Source organism: Prionailurus bengalensis, chromosome D4 (genome assembly GCF_016509475.1).
Source record: "Prionailurus bengalensis isolate Pbe53 chromosome D4, Fcat_Pben_1.1_paternal_pri, whole genome shotgun sequence".
NCBI lineage: Eukaryota > Metazoa > Chordata > Mammalia > Carnivora > Felidae > Prionailurus > Prionailurus bengalensis.
The window spans coordinates 57,525,332-57,546,947 of NC_057359.1; the positions used below are offsets into that span (position 1 = coordinate 57,525,332).

General features: G+C 53.7%; 1 protein-coding gene across 7 annotated transcripts in view; it reads right to left on the minus strand.

Moving 5' to 3' along the window:
• The window catches only part of TLN1 (talin 1), a 31,820-nt gene that overhangs the window by 680 nt on the left and 9,524 nt on the right, over window positions 1-21,616 (minus strand). For 3 of the 7 annotated variants that reach the window (XM_043566395.1, XM_043566396.1, XM_043566397.1), the window contains exons 9-56: window positions 21,349-21,453; window positions 20,863-21,018; window positions 20,013-20,114; window positions 19,773-19,849; window positions 19,369-19,549; window positions 19,107-19,220; window positions 18,876-18,984; window positions 18,448-18,656; window positions 18,231-18,329; window positions 17,064-17,231; window positions 16,605-16,899; window positions 15,868-16,034; window positions 14,928-15,056; window positions 14,633-14,749; window positions 14,432-14,545; window positions 14,106-14,240; window positions 13,825-13,953; window positions 13,182-13,284; window positions 12,850-13,058; window positions 12,373-12,492; window positions 11,968-12,165; window positions 11,633-11,772; window positions 11,357-11,450; window positions 11,165-11,254; window positions 10,933-11,055; window positions 9,624-9,767; window positions 8,988-9,149; window positions 8,613-8,753; window positions 8,338-8,519; window positions 8,014-8,146; window positions 7,706-7,807; window positions 7,446-7,616; window positions 7,205-7,354; window positions 6,994-7,095; window positions 6,798-6,917; window positions 5,798-5,944; window positions 5,456-5,622; window positions 5,158-5,341; window positions 4,942-5,067; window positions 4,730-4,846; window positions 2,185-2,370; window positions 1,950-2,057; window positions 1,298-1,403; window positions 973-1,097; window positions 751-876; window positions 566-628; window positions 287-469; window positions 20-148 (exon numbers count right to left, since the gene is read on the minus strand). In XM_043566395.1, coding sequence (XP_043422330.1) covers window positions 20-148; window positions 287-469; window positions 566-628; window positions 751-876; window positions 973-1,097; window positions 1,298-1,403; window positions 1,950-2,057; window positions 2,185-2,370; window positions 4,730-4,846; window positions 4,942-5,067; window positions 5,158-5,341; window positions 5,456-5,622; window positions 5,798-5,944; window positions 6,798-6,917; window positions 6,994-7,095; window positions 7,205-7,354; window positions 7,446-7,616; window positions 7,706-7,807; window positions 8,014-8,146; window positions 8,338-8,519; window positions 8,613-8,753; window positions 8,988-9,149; window positions 9,624-9,767; window positions 10,933-11,055; window positions 11,165-11,254; window positions 11,357-11,450; window positions 11,633-11,772; window positions 11,968-12,165; window positions 12,373-12,492; window positions 12,850-13,058; window positions 13,182-13,284; window positions 13,825-13,953; window positions 14,106-14,240; window positions 14,432-14,545; window positions 14,633-14,749; window positions 14,928-15,056; window positions 15,868-16,034; window positions 16,605-16,899; window positions 17,064-17,231; window positions 18,231-18,329; window positions 18,448-18,656; window positions 18,876-18,984; window positions 19,107-19,220; window positions 19,369-19,549; window positions 19,773-19,849; window positions 20,013-20,114; window positions 20,863-21,018; window positions 21,349-21,453 — 6,657 coding nt within the window. Of the gene's footprint in view, window positions 1-19; window positions 149-286; window positions 470-565; window positions 629-750; window positions 877-972; window positions 1,098-1,297; window positions 1,404-1,631; window positions 1,635-1,949; window positions 2,058-2,184; window positions 2,371-4,729; window positions 4,847-4,941; window positions 5,068-5,157; window positions 5,342-5,455; window positions 5,623-5,797; window positions 5,945-6,797; window positions 6,918-6,993; window positions 7,096-7,204; window positions 7,355-7,445; window positions 7,617-7,705; window positions 7,808-8,013; window positions 8,147-8,337; window positions 8,520-8,612; window positions 8,754-8,987; window positions 9,150-9,623; window positions 9,768-10,932; window positions 11,056-11,164; window positions 11,255-11,356; window positions 11,451-11,632; window positions 11,773-11,967; window positions 12,166-12,372; window positions 12,493-12,849; window positions 13,059-13,181; window positions 13,285-13,824; window positions 13,954-14,105; window positions 14,241-14,431; window positions 14,546-14,632; window positions 14,750-14,927; window positions 15,057-15,867; window positions 16,035-16,604; window positions 16,900-17,063; window positions 17,232-17,784; window positions 17,836-18,230; window positions 18,330-18,447; window positions 18,657-18,875; window positions 18,985-19,106; window positions 19,221-19,368; window positions 19,550-19,772; window positions 19,850-20,012; window positions 20,115-20,862; window positions 21,019-21,348; window positions 21,454-21,616 lie in introns of all 7 variants that reach the window. The other 4 variants (XM_043566391.1, XM_043566392.1, XM_043566394.1 and 1 more) reach the window with 3 other exon arrangements.

Here is a 21,616-nt window from a genome sequence, read left to right on the forward strand (position 1 = left end):
TGTCCGGGGCAAAGCTCACCTGGGCAATGCCCCCAACCATCTTCTCCTTCACCACCACTGTCTCGTTCTCTTGGTCTTCAAAGGCTGCGGCCTTCTGTGCTGCCTTCACCAGGTTATCCGAGGCTCGCTTCACTGCATTGCCAGCAGCCTGGGCAGAGAAAGCAGTGTGAGGCTGGGAACTCAGCTGAGAGAGAGTCCCTCTACTCCCTCACAGAAAAGCACATCTTGGGGGAAAAGTTTAAAGCAGCACAGCCCAAGGTACAGCAGGATGGTCACGGTTCCTCACCTGAAGTCGTTTCATTGCCTCCGAGTCCTGGTCAGCCTTGACCTTGCAGGCCACAAGGAGCTGGGCTGTGGAGGCAGCTACCTGCTTGGCTGATGAGATGAGCTTCTCCTGGCTGGCATGGCCTTGCACAGCTGCATTGGCCGCCTCACACAAATTGTTGGTGGCTGCGGCCACCATCCGGGCCTAAAGTGAGGAGGATTAGATTAACATATGCCTATTGCCCTGGTCCTTCCCCTCTAGTCTCCTAGCTGAGGGACCTAGTGGGTACTGTGCACTCACAGCAGAAATGAGGCCTTGGGACCACTGCCCATCATCCAGTGCATTGGCTGGAATGGCGCCCACCTGTGGAGGAAAGAGGAGAGCCTACTCAGACCTGTGCTCGCCGTAGGTGTGTAAATGCCTGGGATCCATTCGAGTGAGGACAGCAGAGCTGTCCCCATTCTTCTGGGTATCCAAGTACTTACCTTCCCTTGGGCCACCAGTTCCCTCTGGGCAGCTGATGCAGCCTTTACCAGGGCACTAGTGGCTGCTGCAATGGACTTGGCAGCTTCCAATATCTGCTCCTCAAAGTTCAAGGACTCATCTGCCTCCTAAAATGAAGAGAAAGATTGTAGAGAGAGATGCAAAATGAAGGTAGGGACATTCTGCCATCGGGAGGGTAGGGAACAGGAGGCAGGAGGACTGACCTTGGGTTTGGCCCGAGGCTTCAGCTGCTCCAGCTTTTTGGCTGCAGCCTCAATGGCAGCTGCAGCTCCCAGGAGCTCATTCTCAGCGATGACTGTGGGGTCCTCTGGGTCCACCCATTCTGTTCCTGGTGTGACAAAGGGAGGAAGAAAAGGGCCAAGGCAGAGCAGGGATGTCAGAAGCACTGGGCAGCATGGTTAGTATCACTGGCCCCTGGCACCTGTGGGGACTGTGGGCAGCGGCCAACTTAGAGCAGCCCAACCAGGAAGCAGAGATCTCCCCATGACAAAGGTTTCCCTTCCCTCCCTGTCCCTGGTCACTTCTCACCCTTCATGGCCTCAGCAGCCTGGATGAGCTCAGTGACTGAACCAGCCACACGCTTTGAGTGTCCCGTCAATTGCTGCTTCAGTTCTGGGCTTGGCTTCTGCAGAGTCTGGGGGGGGGGGGGGGGGTCGGGGGCGGGCAGGGAGCAGAAAGCATCAGATCTGAGCTCCTACCAGAGGTAAGAAACAGGGCAGACCGTGACCCCCCACCCCATCCCTAGACCCCTCCACACCACAGCCCTCAAACACCATGCCCCCTGGGCAGGTGCACCCTGGGCAGGTGCACCCTGGGCATCACACTGTACACAGGGTGAAGACAGGGGCTGTGTGTCACTCACCGGCTGACAAGGAGCAAGGAGAATGATGAAATGAGAAGAAAGAAGAGACGATGAAGGTAGAGAAGGGGGAGGTTGGGTGGGAAGAGAAGAGATAAGAAAAACCAAGAGGAAGAGGTGAGTGGGAAAACCAAAGATGCTAAGAATGATGGGGCCCCAGTGGAAGGGAGACTTGGAAATCAGAACAGATTTGGGAAAGAGAAGGTGGAGTGGGAAGGAGATTTGAACAAAAGAATCGAGAGCTGGGACTGAGGCACACGGGAGGGGACTGTGTACTCAGGGAGGCCAGTGTGAGGAGCAGACAACACCCGCTTTCCTTACCAGCAGCACGTGGTCCAGCAGCTCCAGGTAGCCATTGGCACACTCCCGGCCATAGTGCAGGGCTCGAAGCCGCACATCAGGGGCCACTTCTGGGTGGTAAGCTGCTTCCTATCCCATACAGTTAGCTTTAGGATCCCAAAGAGTTCCAGGCCCAAGCCCCCGCAGTTTCGCCCCTCCCGTGTTTTGCCCCAAAGCTGCTGCGCCATCTCAGGCTTCTGCCTATCAGGGTTTTTACCTTGCAAGCCCGAAGCATATCTGCGATAGCACGCCGACTCAGATTAGCTGTGGCAATGACATCCTCCTGGCGACAGGAGTTGCCAGCGGCAACAGCCTTGGCTGTTGCCATAGTGATACCCTTGGTCATGCGAATGAAATCTTCTGGGGTAGAGGTCTTGGCAGGTGGCTCTGGAGAACAGAAGACCTGTTGCAGATAAGACAAAAAGAAAAATTGTACAGTGTGTGAGACCATAAGACAGCGTAGCACTCTACTTGTATAATCCGGTTCATTCATCCATGTGTTCAAGAACAGACATTCAATGAGTACTTATTGTAGGTCAGGTCCTTGGAGACATTCACACATCACACATCACAGCTGGGTTATTTGAGCTGAGTTTTTATTCCTCAACTACAGAGAAGCCTTGAAGGGGTGAGTGGCAGAGTGGGGGCAAGGGGCTGCATCTTAAAAGACATAGATAACAGGAAGGCATTTTAGGTAAACGGGGGCATGAATAACCAGAATGTCAAGTGAGAGAGTACCAAAAAATGTTCTAGAATTACAGGGATGGTGAAGAAAAGGTTTTTGGGGCCTTGACTATCAGACCAAGGAACTTGGACTTTCACATAACATATAAAAATCAAAAATATTTTGATGTATGTGTTCATCCAGCAAATTATTAAAAATCGGCTAGTGGTAGATTCTGTGTGACGTGCTAGGAATGCAATGGGGAATAAAGGAGACAAAGTCCTTGTTCTCATGGAGTTTACCCTATAGTTTTGAACACAGACAATAAATAGGTAAACACACAGAAAAACTAGAGACTGAACTGGGCTGTGAAGGAAGTAAAGAGGGTGCTGTGCTGAGAAACAAAATGAGGTCCTTTCTCCAGTAGATGGCCAGGGAAGCCTCTCTCAGAAGAGGCTTTTTTTTTTTTTTTTTTTTTTTTTTAAAGATTTTACTTTATTTTTTAAAGTAATTTCTACACCCAATGTGGGGCTCAAATTCACAACCCTGAGATCAAGAGTCACATGCTCTATGGACTGAGCCAGCCAGGCAACCCAGAGGAGAGGACTTTAAGCTTCAGCCTGAAGGACTGGAAGGAGCCAGATGTTAAAAAAGCTGAAGCAAAGCAAGTGCAAGGGCCTGCAGCAGCAGGAGTGACAGTGCAGCGGCCTGGGGTTGGGGAAGGGCGAGGAGCAAGACCAATGAGACTAGGGAAGTTGGCCGGGGCCTGGGAAGTGGCGGCCAAGAGTGGATTTTACCAAAGATGGCAGGGCAGTCACTAAAGGGTTCTAAGCAAAGTGACACAATCTAATTTATATTTTCAAAAGTGTATTCGGCTACAGTGTACAGAGAATGCATCAGAGGGGTGAGTGTCGGGGCAGGGAGAACAGATGGAGGCTAGCGCACAAATACACAGAAGCATGGAAGGACTGGGGATGATCTGGAGGTGGTAGTGATGGAGAAGAGAGAACATGAGATCCGCGTGGAGGGAGCATTGACAGGTCTTGCTGATGCGCTCAGATGTGGGAACGAGAGAACAACATTACAGCTGCGTTCCTGGCTTTAGAAGCTGAGTTATTAAAAGGTGCCACTTACCAAGATAGGAAAGATGAGTGAAAGATAAGGTTTGGGAGGCAGAAAATTAAGAATTTCAGTTAACTTTCCTCTCCAAGGAGAGGGTCAGAAAGGTGAATTCGGAAATGAGAAAGAAGAGAAGGAGACGAGAGTGACAAGAGATTGAAGGGAGAGGGGAGGATGAGGCAGAAAACTAACACAGCAATCAAAGTGGAGGAGAGTGGATGAAGATCCCAACCAGGGTGCTGACGGGGCAGAGAGAGGAGGGGTGAAAGAAGAGAAGGGCGGGTGGCTGGGAGGACTTGCAGTGGCCGGGATTTGGTGAAGAAGACAGGGAAGTCACAGGTGATGGAGGCTGCTACCATGGGAAGAGGAAGTCGCTTGGGGGCCAGAAGCTGGGTGGCATGGCCTCTTGGTCGTGATGTCAGACAGGCAGTTGAGAACAACTAAACTCAGAGGTGAAGTCAGCTTGCCAGAGAACGATCGTGAAAGTGGTTAAACTTGCCAAAGAAGAGGACAGGGAAATCAGGCGATTTGCACCATTTTGGGCCGGCCTCCACGTTTACTAGGTTGAAGGTGGTTTGATGACGACTACAGAAGAGATGCTGGAGAAGCAAGAGCAAAGCCAGTGTCAGGAGGACCAAAGGAAGAAAGATTCCAGAGAGGCTTGTTAACAAAGTCAAATGTTTTGGAAATGTTTGAAGAAGATGAAGGCCAAGAAGAGGGCACTGAATGTGGCAGCTAAGGGGCACTGGTGACTGGGGAAAGTGGGAGGGTGAGGGAAGGCAGTTGTGAAATGCTGAGGACTAAGTAGGTGGGGGAGGGAAAGACACCAGTGCAGCTCACTTAGGAAGTCGGGCAGTGAGCGCGGACAATGAGTGCGACTCTTTACATTTCTGTCCGTGAATATATGTGAAATACAGATTCACAATCTGTCTCGATCCCTCTCTAACCCAAGTCCCCAGTGCTCCAGACCCTCGCTCACCGCCAGCTCCTGCCGTATGTGTTCTGTGGTTGCCTCCAGGGCTCGTGTGCCTTTGGTGGCTTCATCTTCCACGGCTTTCACAGTCTTGAGCAATGATGTCACATTGGTTACCATCACCTGGGGCCATCAGAGGAGTTGGAGAGGGGGGCGTTTTAAGGAACAGGAGAAAGTGCACCGATTGGCCCCTCATTCCCTCTCTCATTCCCTCCAACCTTGGCAGAGTTCTTGAGCTGCCACACAGCAGGGTCATCCCCAACTTTGCCAGCTGCAGCCTTTGTTGCGCTGATGAGGTCTCCCAGGGCTTTGGCCACATCTTTCACTGCGTTGATCAGCACTACCTGCGTGGGAGAGCAGAGGCTCTGGTCTGTGGGAGGGAAAGGGGGAACAGGCAGTGTTTCTGGCCAGAATTAGGGGTGTCAAATGGATACCTGTGTCTCAGGGTCCTCAGCTCCCAGGCTGGCTGCGCCCAGCTTGACCACATCAGCAAGGCGGGTGATGGTGGCCACGGAGGACTGGGCAGCCTGTGCTAACTTCTCCTGGCTCCCAGCTGCATTCTGCACCAGGACCTTGGTGTCTTCCACCAGCACCTTTGCAGTCTTCAGAATGCCTTCCCTGAGGGAGGGCCCAGCCCAGTCAGCCCTTCTCAGTCCTCCTCCAACCCCTCCAGCCTCTTCTGCTCCCCCCGACTCCCCCGCTTGCCTCTGTGAGGCCCAGTTCCCTCCTCACCGGTGGTCTGCGAAAGTTTCAGCACCCTCGCGATTGAGGGTACCGGCGGTAGCGAACATGATGGTGGTGTCGAGGTCAGCGATGATGCCGGACACAGCACTGGCTGCTGTGATGCAGGCCTGGGTGCCACGGTTCCCGGCCTGGAGTGCAGCCAGCACGTGGGAGACCTGGGGGAGGAAAGTCACATGGAGACTCTGGTCAGTGCCTCGTGGAAGGGAAAGGGGTCACTGGTGCCTGGGAAAAGGGACGGAGGAGAGGGCTGGGAAGGTTGGAGGAGGATGGGAAGGGAGGCTACAGGGAGGGGGAGCCAGCCCCCCAGTCCATGGGGATGAGCACCGTCACCTTCTCGGAGACTCTCCGGGCACACTCTATGAGCTCCTTCTTGGTGTAGGCATCACTGGGGCTGCACTGTAGGGCGCCTGCCTTGGTGACCAAAGCAGCACAGCCGTGCCCCAGCTCCTGCACCCGGTGCTTGATGTGGGCGCCTATCTGTGAGCAGATAGGAAAGGGACATGGATTTTACAAGACACTCACGGTGCCCCCAACTGTGCTTGGAGGAGTCACTAAGGACCTAACAAAACACGCATCGTAGACTAAAGGGTGGTGAGAACAAGTGCCCAGCGTGCAGATTCCCTGTTTCATGTCCTTCAGGCGGGAGGCCACCTCCTACACACGGAAAATAATAGCATGTAGGCACCAACTGGTGAGGATTATGTGAAGCAAAGTGAGGAGGTGGAGGAGAAGCCCTTTATGCTGGGGGATGTGAATCAGAGGGCCAGGGACTACAATTTGGTCGTATGTGGTAAGGGAGGGGTTTGGGGTTGGGGATTAGGTGTGTCATGCTAAGATCCAATTACTTGCTTTCTTGGAAAGCCAGGAGCTTAGGGAAGGAAGAGCTTCATGGGTCTGCAACAAGGAGGAACTAAGAAGAGATTATAGACCTGCAGGACAGCAGGAGTGTCGACAGAGGCAATGGCGGCAGACCAGGAAATCTCTAGATCGTGGGCTATCTCCTTTATCCCTGTGACTTTGATCCTGTCCCTACACAGCCCTGATCACTTTTTTCTTTTTTTTAATTAAGTAGGCTCCACGCCCAACGCAGGGCTTGAAATCATGACCCTAAGATCAAGAGTCGTATGCTTACTGACTGAGCCACCAAGGCGCCCCTGATCACTCTTTAGTGGAGTGGTCCTGAGCGTGTGTTCCCTTTTCTATAGAAGACTAGACAGAGTAAAGGTGGGACAGCCCTAGAGGCTGACATGATGGGGACAAGGGACACGCCACTGTGACTTTCTGTGAGGGCCTGGGGGAAGATATTCACGGCAGCTGCCCCCGTGTTTACCTCTTCATTCTCAGCAGCCACAGCTGCAGGCTTGGCCTGTGAGGCCAGACGGCCGTAGTCACTGGTCAGCTGGTTAGCAAGAGGGCCCAGCTCCTCAGGGCTGGTGTTCGATTTAGTTACCTGATGATAACAGAAGAAGTAAAGTTATTTCCAAACTGAGCTCTCCGGGGGTAATGTTATACTCTTCCAAACTCACCATCTCTTGAACGGTGACAGCAATGGCCTTGGCTGTCCGCACCATAGTTGTCTGGTAATCCACGAAGGAACCTTCTGGTTCACCCATTGGTCCTTCATCTAGCTGAGGGGGGAAGATGGGGGAAGTAGGAAGATTATCAGAGTGTCTGACACAGTGCTCGGGGACCCTAGCCCAGGGTAGCCACTGACCACAGGCACCCCAAGACTCTAACCTGGTTGATGGCCTGGGTGATGGAGTCCACCATGCCGCCAACAACCCCAGCAGCACTGGCTGCCTCGTTGAGGGTCGTTGTCAGGTCCTCTACGGCCTCTGTCATCATCTGCACAGCCTCCTCCAGGGCTTCCTGGGTGTGAGCTGCTTGCTGTGGGACAGAGTGAGTGAGTGGAGGCGGGCTCTGTTGTTCCTGCTTCACTGACCTCTTACTAGCAGACCCTCCCTCCCGCCCTCGGTACCTTGGGGTTCCCGCCAGCCTCCTTGGCTGTGTACAGCAACTGTAAGGCAGACTCTGCCAAGGTTTTAGTCTGGTCCAGGAGTGCCATCTGCTGTGGGTGGCTCAGGGTCTTGGAGGCGGCACCCACTGCAGCCAGAGTGAGCGGCTCAAAGTATTGGGCCATCTGGGATACCTGTGGCAAGGGGTTCGAGTGGAAGGTCAGCTGGGCCAGGAACCCTCGCTTGCCCTACCTTGGGACTACCCGCATGTCTTCCCAGGTACCTTGTGTCCCAGCTGGGAGGCTTCAGCCCGTGCGGCACTGGCCAGCGGTTCAATAAGGTGGGAGATCTCTTGCACTGCAGTGAGCATCTGAGTGTGCAAGGCCTGGGGAGGAAGTGAACGTTAGCCCTAACTGTGAGCTGGAACAGGACCCTCCCCTTCCTTCCATACCGAACTGACGGAGTCCCCTTGGAATGTTCCTCCCATACCCTTGATGTCTCTGTGAGGCACACACCTGGACCCCCCATCCTCTCGAGTCTGCCATCTCTCTTCCCGGACACAACCTTTTGTAGAACCCTGTTCCCCCTTACCTCTTGAGAGATTCCCTCACGAGGAGCAAGCTGTTGGCTGACCGCAGCGAGGGAAGCCTGGTCTAGGTCCCGCAGACAGCTGTTCAGAGCTGCAATGGCCGTCTCACACTCCAGCTGCCCTGGAGCCTTGTCCCTATAGATACATCATAGGCTCCAACACCAAGAAGATCCCTTTAAAACAGGCTGGCCTATCTTTCCCCGTATCCCGATTCTTGGACAACAAGGGCCCTCCAACACTATCCCACCTCATTGCACTACTCGTCCCTGCCCCACGCTGCTACAAGTATGTTCCCTGGTCACACTGGCTGTCTACCCACTCAATACCTCATGCTTGTAATAAGCTTCTTGATGGAGTCTGAGACAGTACGGGAGTGGCCAGCCAGCACTGACCAGCGCGGGGGGTCCCGGGGATTGACTGCTAGGGCCCGGGCTGTCTGGATCAGTCCCCCGGCACTCTCCAACATTGTCTTGGCAGAGATCACGATGGGCTCCATGGCAGCCCGGCCCTGGGGAGAGAAGAGGCAGGGGGGTGAGTCTCAAGACTCCTGCAAAGACGAGGGGGCAGCTGGTGCATCAGTTTTGTCTTCACACCGCCTCACCTCGGGGCTGATCTGGGCAGGAATGCTGGAGAACTCAGGGTTGGATGCAAAGGCACTCAGATTGTCCACAGCCTCCAGCAGAGGGGCTGTTGCTGCTCGGCACTGGGCACGGTTCTCCTCTGTGAAAGCTCCGTCAAGCGCCTGGAAGTGGAAGTGACAGGCCCTCAGGACTGACTGTAGGCAAAGAAAGTGACGCCTGGCTCTCCTCTCCTGGGCCAGAGGTGAGGAGAGGCTGGTGATGAGCAGTATGGACAGGATAGGGCTTGGGCTCAGGCAGATGGGATTTGGTGGAAGGCTTCAGGGACTGATGGGGGGACCAGGGGAGAGAAGACCGGACAGGTCAGAGGGAGGCTGGGAATTTCAAACACTGACAACCTTGATAGTCTTCACGAGATTGGCTGTGCTGTTGGCCACCTCCTTGGCCGACTGTACAAACTGGCGCTTGGCGGTAGGATTGGCGGTGCGAGCAGAAGCCAGGCGGCAGCTGTTACACAGTGCAGAGGTGTGTTTGGCCACAATGGTGGCTGCAGAGAGCACCTGAGGAGACAGACACGTGGAAGAGCCATGATGAGGGCAGGAAGGAAGTCTCCACACCCAGGTGAGAGCCCCTGCAGGCTTGGGGATGGAAAGCGGTACCTTTGGAAGTCTAATTAGGAAGGACAGAGTGACCTGAAAAGGGAAGATGTGAGAGACAGATACCCGAAGGTGAACGGTATGGGGCAGGGGAAATGAGAGACAGACACACTGATGGAGAACCCATAATAGGGTAAGTAGGAGAGTGGATTCAAACTCCTACAGAGGAGTTGTGAACTTAGCAGTAACTAAGAGTGACAAGAAACACGGCAGGAGAAGACAATCACCCGCAGAGAAGCTGTGTGTGGAAGGTCACAGATGCGTCTCCAGCCTCTACTTCCCCACATCTCACCTCTCCCTCTCTCTTCATGGGGCCGGTCCATCCTGGCCCGCCACCCTCTCCCAGGCTCGCTCACAGCACCTGCTCCCTTAAGTTACCTGGGCCTGTGTACAGCCAGGCTCCCCCAAACTCTGACAGGCCATCTGAATCGCCTGGTTTGCACGGGCGAACTGTGTGGGCTCCACCAGTCCTTGCTGCCCTGCTTGGCTATTGGGATCAGAGACCCCCACCAGATACGCAGCCTGGAGAGAGAGAAGGGTTGGGGTTGGGGGTGGGGTGAGAAATCAAGAATATCCCCCACGTGGGATCAAACAGTGATAGTAGGGACAAGTCTGGCATCCAGGGTTCTGTGTGAGTGGCAGTATGTTCACAAATAATAATTACGTTATAAAAAAGAAAAAAACGCTCCTGTTTTGTTAAATGTGTTTGAACGTTTCAGAAGGTTAAAAAAGTAAAAGAAACAAAAAACGAAAAGCAAAAAAAAAGAAAAACCACACAAAGTTTAATCAAACTTCTGTTGAAATGTGTATCTGCTGGATCATAAGGAAAAAAGTAGTGCTTATTCTACGTAGAAATAAAAAAAGGTTTGAAAGCCACCCTGCCACACACACGTGCACACACATGTGCATGAGCACAAAGTCTCTTTGAAACACTTCCAATACTGGGAAGGTTGTTAGGATCATTTTCATTTATAACACTTCCAAGCTTCAGAGATTTGGAAAGAGGGAAGGGTTGGTATAACGATTGCCAAATTTATTTTTACGATTAGAAGACCATCATAGGTTTGATTCATACTTCATTTAACACATAGTAGCTCTTCTGTTTCCTCTTTATGCTTTTCATACCATAAAAAAGAGGCCGCCCAACAGAACAGGGCAAAGGGCAATAGGAGAGATTGAGGAAGCAAGATTGAGGCTTTCAGAGAAACACTCTGAGATGAACTCTCAAGCCAGTTTGTCTTAAGGCTTCATATACTAAAGCAAAACAGTCTCATAGCTAATGGGTTGTGTTTATACTTCATAACTGCATAAAAAGGCACAGTTAAGCGGTGACTCAAATAACTGGAAATTTAGTTACTGGCACTGTTTTAATAAAGTAGTAACTATGTGAAAAATGACTTGCACTTGGTAATTAGCATATACCAAGAAAGCCAGGGCTGGAAAAGGCCCCCTCTTTAGACAGTATAATCATAACCCAAGGTATCAGTGGCTCAGGGGTGACAGCAGCCAGAACTGTTGGTATTCTATGATTGCTGACAAACACCCCCACTCAGAAGGGGAAAGAACTAGTTTCCACAGAGTTGGTTTTGCAAACGTAACTTCTTGATTATCTACTCAAGTGCCCGGCTGTTGAGGAGGTGGGGTAGAGAAAGCAGAGGTATTGCAGGGACCGTCGCAGGGGAATAACCTGAGCAGCCGCCTCGGTGAAGCCACAGAGGGCTTTGGAGGCCGTGGCAATGGCTTCCCCAAACTCCGGCAGGTTTCCATTCTTGGCGTTTTGGGAGATGCCCGTCATGGCCTCGCCCAGTACCTAAGAAACAGAGGGTTTCAGGAGAGCCAGTTCCTGTCCTCAGAGGGGTAGAGGAGTCCCTAGTTCCATCTTCCTGTCCTTTGCCCTCCGGGTTCCTTGCCACACTTACCTTTGAGTTCTCCATTACACTGTCGAGGCAGCCAAAGTAGGACAGGTCATTGATGGGCTGGACTGGGTTCTCCAGGAGTTCTCGGACTGTCTGTATAGGGGGAGGACAAAGTAAGGTTCAAGACACCTTTTTGACCCCCAAACCCAGAGTACCTTCCTTAACCTCACAGCACTTAGCCTGCCAAGCACCCACCTCCAATTCCCGCAGGGCATTGTCACACTCTTTCTGGCCTGGCGCCTGCTGGGTACACATGGTGATGAGCTGGTTGATGCTGTCGGTCACCGCCCTGGGAGGAACAGAGTTGAGTGAATGCATGCACAGGTCATCATTCTTGGGTCTTATACCCATAGAAAGTCTTTAGCTATTTCTCTTTCATCTGTAACCGTTCCTAAGCTGGGACTTCTCATGACATGTCCTGTCCCCAGTCTCTTCAACATTCCAGGGCTGGGCTTCCCAGCTCCTACTTACCGGGCAGCTGCAGCCAGCTGACTCTTGAGGTTGGGGGAAGCAGGGTCTGTGGATAGGGCCTTGGCAGCCAGAAGAAGTTTGCTTGAAGACATAGAGATGCCCTTCAAGTTGGACACGATCTGGGCCCGGTCCTCCTGGCTCTGTTGAAGGCGAAAAGGTCAACATGTTGTCTGGTCAGTCCTTTCTTATCTGTCTCTAAAAGGCTCTGTGTCCTAGACACTCAAATAGTGCTAGAGGGGGGTGGGGGGTGGGGGGGAGCCAGGCAGGTTAGGACCATGCAGTCACACAGGCACCTCTTGTCTAACCCCTGAAACAGACCCCGTGCCTTTGCATACCGGTGCCTGTCCCGCCATCTCCACACCAGCTTCCAGGAAGGTGCTGAAGTCCTGTCCAAATCGACCTGAGGCTCGGGCCAGGTCCTGAGGGGTTCCCCGAGAAGCCTGCACTAGTTCTGTGGCTGCCTGATTCAGCCCAGCAGCAGCGTCATTCAGCCGGCTCTGAGCTTCCTGAAACGTCCCAGTGCTGGGGGGAAGCTGCGGGGTCAGAAAGAAAGTCAGAAGCCAGCATGGGGGACGATGTGAGGGAGAGTCTAGTCAAGGAGTGCTGGGAGGTGGGCACTGAGCCTGGGAGTAACAAAAGGGGGTAAAACTGGGAAGTCAAGGTCAAGGAGAGGTCTAGACGTGGAGAGAAGCTTGGAGTCTTCAGCTCTTACGTGCCCCCCACACCCCTGGTCTTCCTACCGAGTCACTCAGGAGTCGCTTGCTGGCATCTCCCACCGCTCGCAGGGCATTGTCCACATCTCGCTGGCCAGGCAGGCAGCTGACACAGCGGTTCAGGGCCTGAGTCACTGCTTTAGCCACCTGAGGTAGAAAAGGAGACGGGTGTTGCCAAAAAAGAAACCATTTGGGAGAGCACCTCCTCCACTCATGGGACCTGGGAAATAAGCGCTCTACTGCCTCTAAAAGTGAGGAGGAAAGGGCGTGTGTAGCTGAAGGGGCTGAAGTTAGAGTTTCAAGTGATAGTGACCAAACTGCCCCACACTTGGCGTTCAGCTAAACCCTGCTGCAGGTTGAGACACTTCTACTAGGACTGAAGGAAAGGGTGGAATCCAGACAGCTGTCAAGAGCAGACCTGAGAAGGTGTCTGTCAGTGTGGCTGAGACTCTGTTCCAGTCAGGGTGGGCCGTACGGGGAAGCGGTCTGTTTCCCAAACCTGACCTGGGCAAGCCGTTGCTGGCTCTCAGGGTCCCCTGGATGGCCAGCTGCCTTCTTTGCTTCCTCAATGAGGCTGCTGGCCTTATCCAGAACATCGCTGGCCGTGTCAAGCACGATAGCTTGCACTGCAGGATCCGATGTCAGGGCAGCTACACCCCTAGCAGCCTGGGCCAGTGACCGCAGCCCACCTGCCACTTCCCTAGCTGCAATCCCTGGGGAGACAGAAGGGAAAAGGGGCTTTCACTGCCAGGCCCTGGTTCCAGTGGCTTTCTCCATCAGCTCTATCCCTCGTTCAGCTCCTGCTCCGAGCTCCATTCCCAGCCCTGCCCACATACCTGCATAATTCTCATTGCCCTGGGCAACCTCCCCCAGCAGCTGGGCAATGGCAGAGCTCACAGCTTTGGTGCTGTTTCCCAGGTCCTGGGCACATTTCTCCATCTAGGGAAGAAGCAGGAGACTCAGGTGCAGAAGGAACCAGGAAAAGGGAACTTAAGAAACTAGTTGAGGTCAGCTGGCAGTTTAATGAAGGTTTTGGGCAGCTCCGGGGTGCAGGCAGAAAAGAAAACCTCACAGTCTGATTAAGAACGAGGTCTTAAGGGGGGCATCTGGGTGGCTCGGTTGAGCGTCCAACTTTGGCTCAGCGCACAGCCTGCTTCAGATCCTCTATCCCCCTCTCTCTGCCCCTATCCCGCTTGTGCTCTCCCAAAAATAATATAAAAACAAAACAAACAAAAAAAGAATGAGATCTTAGGGGCATCTGGGTGGCTTAGTCAGTTAAGCATTGACTTTGGCTCAGGTCATGATCTTATGGTTCATGGGTTTGAGCCCTGCATCAGGCTCCGTGCTGACAGCTCAGAGCCTGGAGTCTACTTTGGATTCTGTGTCTGCCTCTCTCTCTGCCCCTCCCTGCTTGCACTCTCACTCTCAAAAAAAAACAAACATTGAAAAAAAAAAAAAAAAGGTCTTAAGAATACTTACGGTCTCCCCAGGTAAGGGTTTAAGTTTGCCATCTCGAGCTGCTGCCTTCACTTCCTGCAGATCCCTCTCTAGATTCTGTACCACACTCAGTGCAGAATCCATCTCCAAAGGCCCACATGCTTCCTGAGCCTACAATAACAAGGAAGTCTGGGTACAAGAGGTACTGCTGTGTCCCACTAATGTCCCATGTTATACAATTATCCCTGTTTTAGGTTATTCTGCAGACTCCCCATCATCCCAGAACTCCACCCTCATTTTCCAAAGATGGCCAGCTCCCTTACCTTCTGGGCAGCGGTCCGAAGTTCAGCCAATGCAGTGCCAAGATTTTTAGCACACTGACTCAGCTGCATGGCCGAAGCCTGGTCCTGAATTGTTGGCACTGAGGCCTTTGCAGCGGCCACCATCTTCCCACCTGGCTGTTGAGGAACAGGTGGGCAGATGAATGTACCATTTGCTTGGGTACAGGGACTAAAGATGGTCTGGACACTGAGTGCCGCAGCTCAGTCTGGGAAGGAGGCTACTGCTAGAGCTTCAAACTGTGGGTGATCTAGGGGATTTAGAAGGGTGGGAAGGGTCTCGTCTGAGAGGTGGGGAGAGGGTGCCTTGCCTGCAGGAAGCTCTGGCTTGCAGCAATGAGGGCCAGCTGAGCACTGGGACTGTCGGGCTGAGCTTGGCTCCCTCGGACGCCCTGCACCAGCAGTGGAATCTGTTCTGCCACAGCCTGTGGGTGAAAATGTCATGAGAGCCACCTCCCCATAGACTGGGGGAAAGTCCCACTCGTCCCACATCTCCTCCCACCAAGTCTCACCTTGCAGCTCTGCACCAGCACAGGCTGGGGGCCAGCAGAGGCCTTGGGGGTGGAGGCTGCATGCTGGGCTGCCGCAATAGTCTGTGTAGCTGAGGCTGCAGCCTGTTTGGCTGCGTGCTGTGAGGACAGAGTAGTTAGGACAAGCCCCAGGCGCTCCCCTGCCCAGTCCCTGGCTCACCCTGGCCACACTATCCCATAAGGAAACAGTGACAGAGTCTCTCTCTGCACAACCCTCCCAGTTTCATTCCTCCCACAGCACCCACACTCCCGCTCCTGGGTTATTTCCTAGCTTCACCTCCAGGCGCTGCACCAGCTTCTTCTTGATGGCATTCTGCGCAGCCGCGTTGGTGGCCATGCGCAGACCCTCAGCCGCCTCCCGCAGCCGCTGCTGCTGCTCCTCACTGTCAGGGTGAGCGGCTGCTCCCTGAGAGAAGTGGAGAGACGGTCCTCACCCAGCATCCCTGTGCGCCCCAAATAAGCTCTGCTCTGACCTCTCCAGACTCAAATGTTTTCCTAAAGTCCCCACTGAAAGGTAATCACAGCTGAGATGAGCTGCCTCAAGCAGGCAAAGGGGAATCAGGGGGCCCCTAGATTCCCTATGGGCCCTTTTTAGGTAGAACCGTTTCTTCTTTCCCTTTTGGGGGAAGAAGCCATGTTTCTTTCCCTACTGCCCCCTAAATGCCACTGGCAAAAGGGTGTGTTTAAGGCTCTTTGGGACAAGGAGGACTCAGTTTAGAGCAGGGATTTCAAAAACCAAAGCAGGGGAGCTGGTTACTCCTGCAAACTGGAAAGCCCCAGAGCCCCGGGGAGTGCAAGAACCTCTCGGCTTCTTCCCGACGGTCGTCTGCACCGTGTGTCCCACTGCCTGTCTTTCTCTGTACTGCTGGCAGCAGAGGCCCCAGGACTGAGTGCTTATATGCATTCCCAGGACAGGCCATTAAGCAGAGGGATCCAGGAAGCAGGCAGATGGTGGCAACAAAGTAGGGAAAAGTAAGGATAGCAGAGCGTGGACTCAGAGGAAGAAAAAGGGCATGTCGGTCACCAAGTACCCTGGCAGTCACCGTGGCTGGAAGCCTGGGCCCCTATGCACCTGAAGCTGAGGGTGCCTTTACTTCCTGAGTGCTCTTATATTTTCTGCTTTTCTTGGGTTTCTCCCATCAGAAAAGGGTGACCATCTGGACCCTTCTACTTCCCTTCAGGTCTCAGTCTGGGAGTTGGCCACAGAAGGCTCATACCTTGGCAGCCTCCACCATCTTGGCTGTGGCATCGGCCAGGATCTTAGCAGCGCTTAATAGCTTGCGAGAATTCTCCAGATCACTCTCCCCCTCGGCATCAGCCTTGATGGCATTGACCAGGTCAGAGGTGGCTTGGGCTAGGATGCGAGCCTGTCGTACCATCTCACCTGAGAGGACAGAGCACTATCAGGTAAGGAAGCCAGAGACACTGCGAGGGTGCCAGGGTGGGGGAAAGGGGTGCAGGCAAGGTAGATAGGGCTCTTGGGGGGCAGTTAAAGAGACACAAAGGTTCTCAAAGTGATTCCCCTAGAGTTACTGTATTTTGGGTTGAAGATCTTGGAGAGGGACAGATTTCCTGGTGAACTTTTATGGGAGAGAAGACAGTCTCTAACAAGTATTTTCAGTAAATAGTCTTGCACTCCTTGTGAGGGCGTGCACTCCTTTCGGGAGTGAGCAGGTAGGGTGGAGTGGAGAAGGCTATTTCTTAATGCCACCTTCCAACTTCCAGCTACGTTTGTGTATGCTTTTGTATATTCTCCAAAATATACCAAAGAAGGCAGAACGGGGATCACATTCCTGCTTTACAGATGAGAAACTGGAAGTTTCAGAGAGGTTAATAAGTACATGGTCTACTCTGCTGAGTCCTTAGCGGGGACTGGCAGGTCTGCAAGGGAATGCCCAATGGGCTCGGGGAGCCTCAACAGGGTTCTCTGTCTTCCCAGGAGTGGTGTCCTTACCAGCATCACCCATGGAACTGAAGATGTTCTCGGTGACAGTGAGGATGGTGTCAGTGGCCTGGTCATAACGGCCAGCAGGCCCAGCCCCTGAGGCATGGGCCTTCACGTGCTGCAACAGCTCATTCAGGGCCTGGGTGACAGCTGTGGCCGCCGCTCCTACCCCCCGCAGCAGCTGCCCATCGTCCGTGGCTGCCTGGGAGGCGGACACACAGCCCTCCACGGCTTTGGCCACCAGGCGTCCGGCCTCCACCAGCTGCTCTTGGCAGACAGGTGAGCTGATTGTAGGTGCCACCACCTGTGGGCAAAGCAAGTGTCAGAGATGAAGGCAGCGGAAAGGAGTCGTGAGGAGTCCCACAGCCACCGGAATCGGTAAGAAGGAGCCAGAGAGGTGAAATGAGAGGCTCCTGTGTGTGGCACCATCACCCCTCAGCACAGGCTAATGCAACCTTTGTGGCTCACCTTGGTACAGGCCACCAGCTGGGAGGTAGACAAGGCACACTGTGTCGCTGCAGCAATGACCTGGGTCTGAAGCCCTGAGTCCTCTGTCCGCTGGGCCACACTCTTGGCCTTGAGGACCAAGGCAGCTGCAGCACTTGCCACGGCCTTGGCTAGCTGCATTAGTACGTCCTGTGAGAAAAGCACTGTCAGCATGGCCTAAGATTGAGCTTGGGATCCATGGACCCTTCTCAGAGGCATGAGCGGTTTCATTATTCCCACTGACTCCAATCACTGGATAGTGTATGCAGAAGCAACCAGAAGCTACCCCAAGCCCCTGCCATGAGCGCCCAGGAGGACAGAATACCCACCAAGGAACAAACCCACACCGAGAGAAAGAGAGCCTACACCAGAGGGAGAAACGCACGAGGCGGATACACTCGGACCGCAATGGGGAGGGAGGGGCGGTGCTGTTACAATGGGATGGAGAGAGGTACCTCTTGGGGTCCCTCCCACCCCCAGCTTTTTTTCCCCATTTCTTCTCAATCTTGGTTGGAAGCAGTCACCCTGGAGTACAAGACCCCATACAACCCTCCCGGATCCCATTTTCCCAAGTCCTGTCTGTGACATGCCTCCCCATCTCCATCATGTTCTGCCCCCCGAGGAGGCTGGGGGAGAGGTGCAGAGCGAGTGTATGCGGCTCAGAGAGAACAAAGCTGGGAAGGCCCAGGCCAGAGGCCATTACCGTGGGGGGTTCGGGGGGAGATCGAACCCCAGCCCCTCTGGGTGCACATATCTGCGTGGGAAATCCAGGATGACAAGTCAGGTGAGGAAACTGGCATGGGGTGGGGAAGGGGGAGCTAGAGGAACAGTGTCCTCAGGGTGGTATGGAGGCAGCTTCAAGATGTCGAGTTGGGACACAGGCTATATATGGGGAAGACAAGGAGAAGATGGCAGGCGACTACAAAATATCATCAGCCAAGGGTGACCTGGTAGATTCAGTTTGGATTCAGGGGTTCTAAATTTTCATGCCCTCAAAAGGGAATGGAGGTTCCCAGTGTCATTCCCTGCAAACAGATGTTCCGTTTGGCGCTGAGAAGTCACTTTGTAGTAACAGGACTAGGAGCTGGATTCAGGGTCAGAGGTTACTTCCAAGAAGCTTCCGTTCTAGGGGCTGGGTAAGTCACTAACCTGGAAGTGGGGGTCAGTATCGCTTTCCCCAATTTGCTGCAACAGCTCCCCACTGGCCTGGCCCACGTTCCCAGCTGCTTGCAGCAGGTTCTGACGGGGCTGTGGAGAGTGGACACCGGTCAGAAGCTGCCCACAGTTCCCACACTTCCATCCCACAATCTGGACTGCCCCCTCCTCCTTTGGGGTCTCCTCCCTAGTGCCAGCCGTGGCCCCTGACCTCAGCGCTGGCTGGCTGGGCGCTGCGCAGCAGCTCTGACACCGCCCCGGCAAGGCCCTTCGCAGCCTGCAGCAGAGGCCGGCCACTGCTGCCTTCGTCCTCCAGCAGGGCGGCCAGCAGCTTCACGCCGCGGGACATCTCCGTCAGGTTGGAGGAGATCGTGGTGACTGCACAGCCCACTGCCGTATAGTCTGTCTCCGCGGGGTCCCCTGAGGGAGGAAGAGGAGCACACGTGAGGCGAGCAGGCCAGACAATGGGCTAGAGAGGGGCAATCACAGGCGTTAGTCACAAACGTGTGCCGAGAGAGACACGGTCTCTTCCCTGAGTTGAGGGGCAGTCCCACCCGGAGCCAGTCACACTGGGCGCCTGCACATGCTCCTCCTCCCCCACCCCCACCACATACAGATAGGACTTGGCATCCGGCCTACCTGCTGTCAGGTTCACCACGGAGGCAGTACCAGCTGTGATGGCATCTACCTGGGAGTGGATCTCATGCTTTGATTCATCCATCTTGTTCTTACGCCAGGCCTTAGAGGCCTGAAAGAGAGAGAGAGAGAAAGAGGCAAAGTTCAGGATCTGCTCTGGTCCGGTTAACCCCGATCCCGTTCCTGTGAGTCCCAGCCTCAGCACTGCTGGCCTCTCCTCCGTCCCATACTCACAGCATCCTGGCCCAGAGGGGGCAGAGTGTCAAAGTCATCCAGAGTGGCCTGGGCGGCTTGCACAGCCTGCATGCTAGAGTTAATGGTCCCAGTGAGTGCCTGCTGGGCTGATGTCTACAAGACAAGGGGAGGAGAAACAGAGAACGCTTAGAGGAAAGAGGAGGTGGGCTGGGGACAGGACTACGAACAGGGACGTGGGAAGACAAACAGCTGATATGGGGAGGAAGGCCTGGTACCGTGGTGGCAGTGGAAGCACTCTTACCAAAGGAGGCATGTGTCCCCGGTGCATCTGGCCACTGGTAATCTGTTGCTGGGCAGGTGGCATGCTGCCCACCTGGAAATTCTCAGGACCAGAGGCTCCAGAGCGCATGATGGCAGGCAGGGCCACAGAGCCGTGCTCTACTTTCCCCACCCGGTTATACTGCTGCTGAAGGACTGTCGATCTAGAGAGGGGACACACGGGGCGGCACTCAGAGGACTGTTGTCTTGACCCCCTTGCCACCCAGCTGTACTACCTTTGCAGGTCCTGTGGTCTAGGGGGATGTGTGATAGCCTGTGACCGGTTAAGGAACCATCCTAGGGACTCCCCACCCCTCAACAGTTGTTGGAGTCAAGCCCTGCCTTCCCTGCCCCTGGGGGATGGGATCAGCCCAGCAACCTTCGTACTTTTTGGGGGACACTGAGTCCTCTAGCATAGTAGACTCCTCGTCTCCTTCCAGCCCAAAGTGATCCTTGCTTTTTTTCTGTAGGAAGGAAAAAGGAACAAGAATTAAAGAAGAGAGAGGCAGGGAAAAAGCAGCCTCTTCTTTCCCTACTCAGCCTTTTTCCAGAACCTAGGTTCTCACTTCTAAAGGACTGGCTTGGGTAGAAGGTGAGGGAAGATAAGGAAAAGGCTGGGGCAGGCACCTTCTTAAGGATGATATCAATGTAGCCGGCGATGAGCTGTGCGATCTGCTCCCCTTCCGTTGTCTGTACTGAGTAGTAGCCATCCTGGTAGTCCCCGAAATCCTAGGGTGACAAGGTGGGGGCTCAGTGGGAGAGCCTGCATCTACCCACGATGGAAAAGGGTAGGATGGGAGCCCCAAGGCCAAGCTGGTGAGGGTGTCTTCCCCTGCCAACAGCCCTCTAGAGAGAAGCCTACCCTTCTTCAATTTCCCATTTCTTTATTTTTCTCCCTGGAGGGCAACATTTTGTTTCTGAGGAGCAGTCTCTATGCTACATAGTTTCAAATGCATGCTGTCTAAGAAACAGCTTTTCTCTCACCCTGATAATAAAGCTGGGAAGACACAAACATTTGTCATTGAATGACCATAATGGAAAGTTAGCACTAGTATCCAAAATGGAAAAATAGCCTTTAGTAAATTCTCGTCCCCTCGATAGGGCACTTCATTGAGGTGGTATCAGTTTCTAATCCCTAATACCAAAATATAAAGCCAGGGGGAAAACTATTGTATAGTTGCTGCTGAAAGAGGGGAGGCTTATTTTTCTTTCTTTCACCTTTTTCTTCCCTCTCCCCAAGTCTCCTGTGAGCTCAGTTTGCTGGTTACAGTTAAGTTCTGTGGACTGCAAACTTTGTGTCATTTAAGCACAACTCTCCAGCAAAGCTTCTCCTTCTCTCTGACCCCCAGGGTCCTGTAAAGTCCTCCTTTTTTCTGAAGTCACATTCAGTGCACTATCCCAGGGGAGGGGAGAGACCTCTCAGCTGCCCCCGTCTGGAAATTCCAAAGCCCTTTCCCTCCTGGGCACCCGGACTCACCAGGGTGAAGCTCTTAGGAGAGGCAGCCCAGCGTTTGATGTTGGTGAGGCTCCATTCCTGGATCACCTCTTTGGTCTTCTCATCCACTCGCATCACACACTCCTTAGTGATGCCCAGAAGCCTGGGCACCAGCTTGTTCTTTCCTTTCATCTTTTCCTGTGAGGCAGATTGTTGTTGGTATTAGTGCCCGAGAGGTGAATGAGCAGATCAGATCTAGACCACAAGGGGGTGCTGAGGAGGGTGGGAGAGCTGAATTGGGTGTCTATGGATGGACCCAGGACAAGCTCCACTAGGGAGAAGGCAGGGTCTGGAGGAAAGTTGGTGGCAGAGGGCTGACAACAGGGCAAGTTTTCACAAGGTCAGAGCAAGTAGAGAGAATGGGACTTGTAGGGATGGTGGAAAGTGTAACCAAGGGCAGGGCCTGACTTTGAGAGGAAAGAGTAAGAGTGGAAATAAGGAGGATGGTGAGAAGGGTCTGTAACCCACCTTAACCAGAAAAAAGGAGACACCATAGGTCTTGAGGGAACGGGCTAGCTTCACGTAGCGCACCTTGGCCTCGATTTCACTCATCTGCCCACAGTTCTTGTGTGCCTTAGAGTAGAAAATGGAGAAATGTTTAGCGAAACGTGGGAGGACAGCATCACAGACAAGGAGTTGTGACGTTAACTACGATGGGAGCGTACTGTGGGGGGCACAGGAAAGGTTAGGGGGTGCAAGGTATGAGAAACGTGAGGGTGACGGGATGAGGACTGAC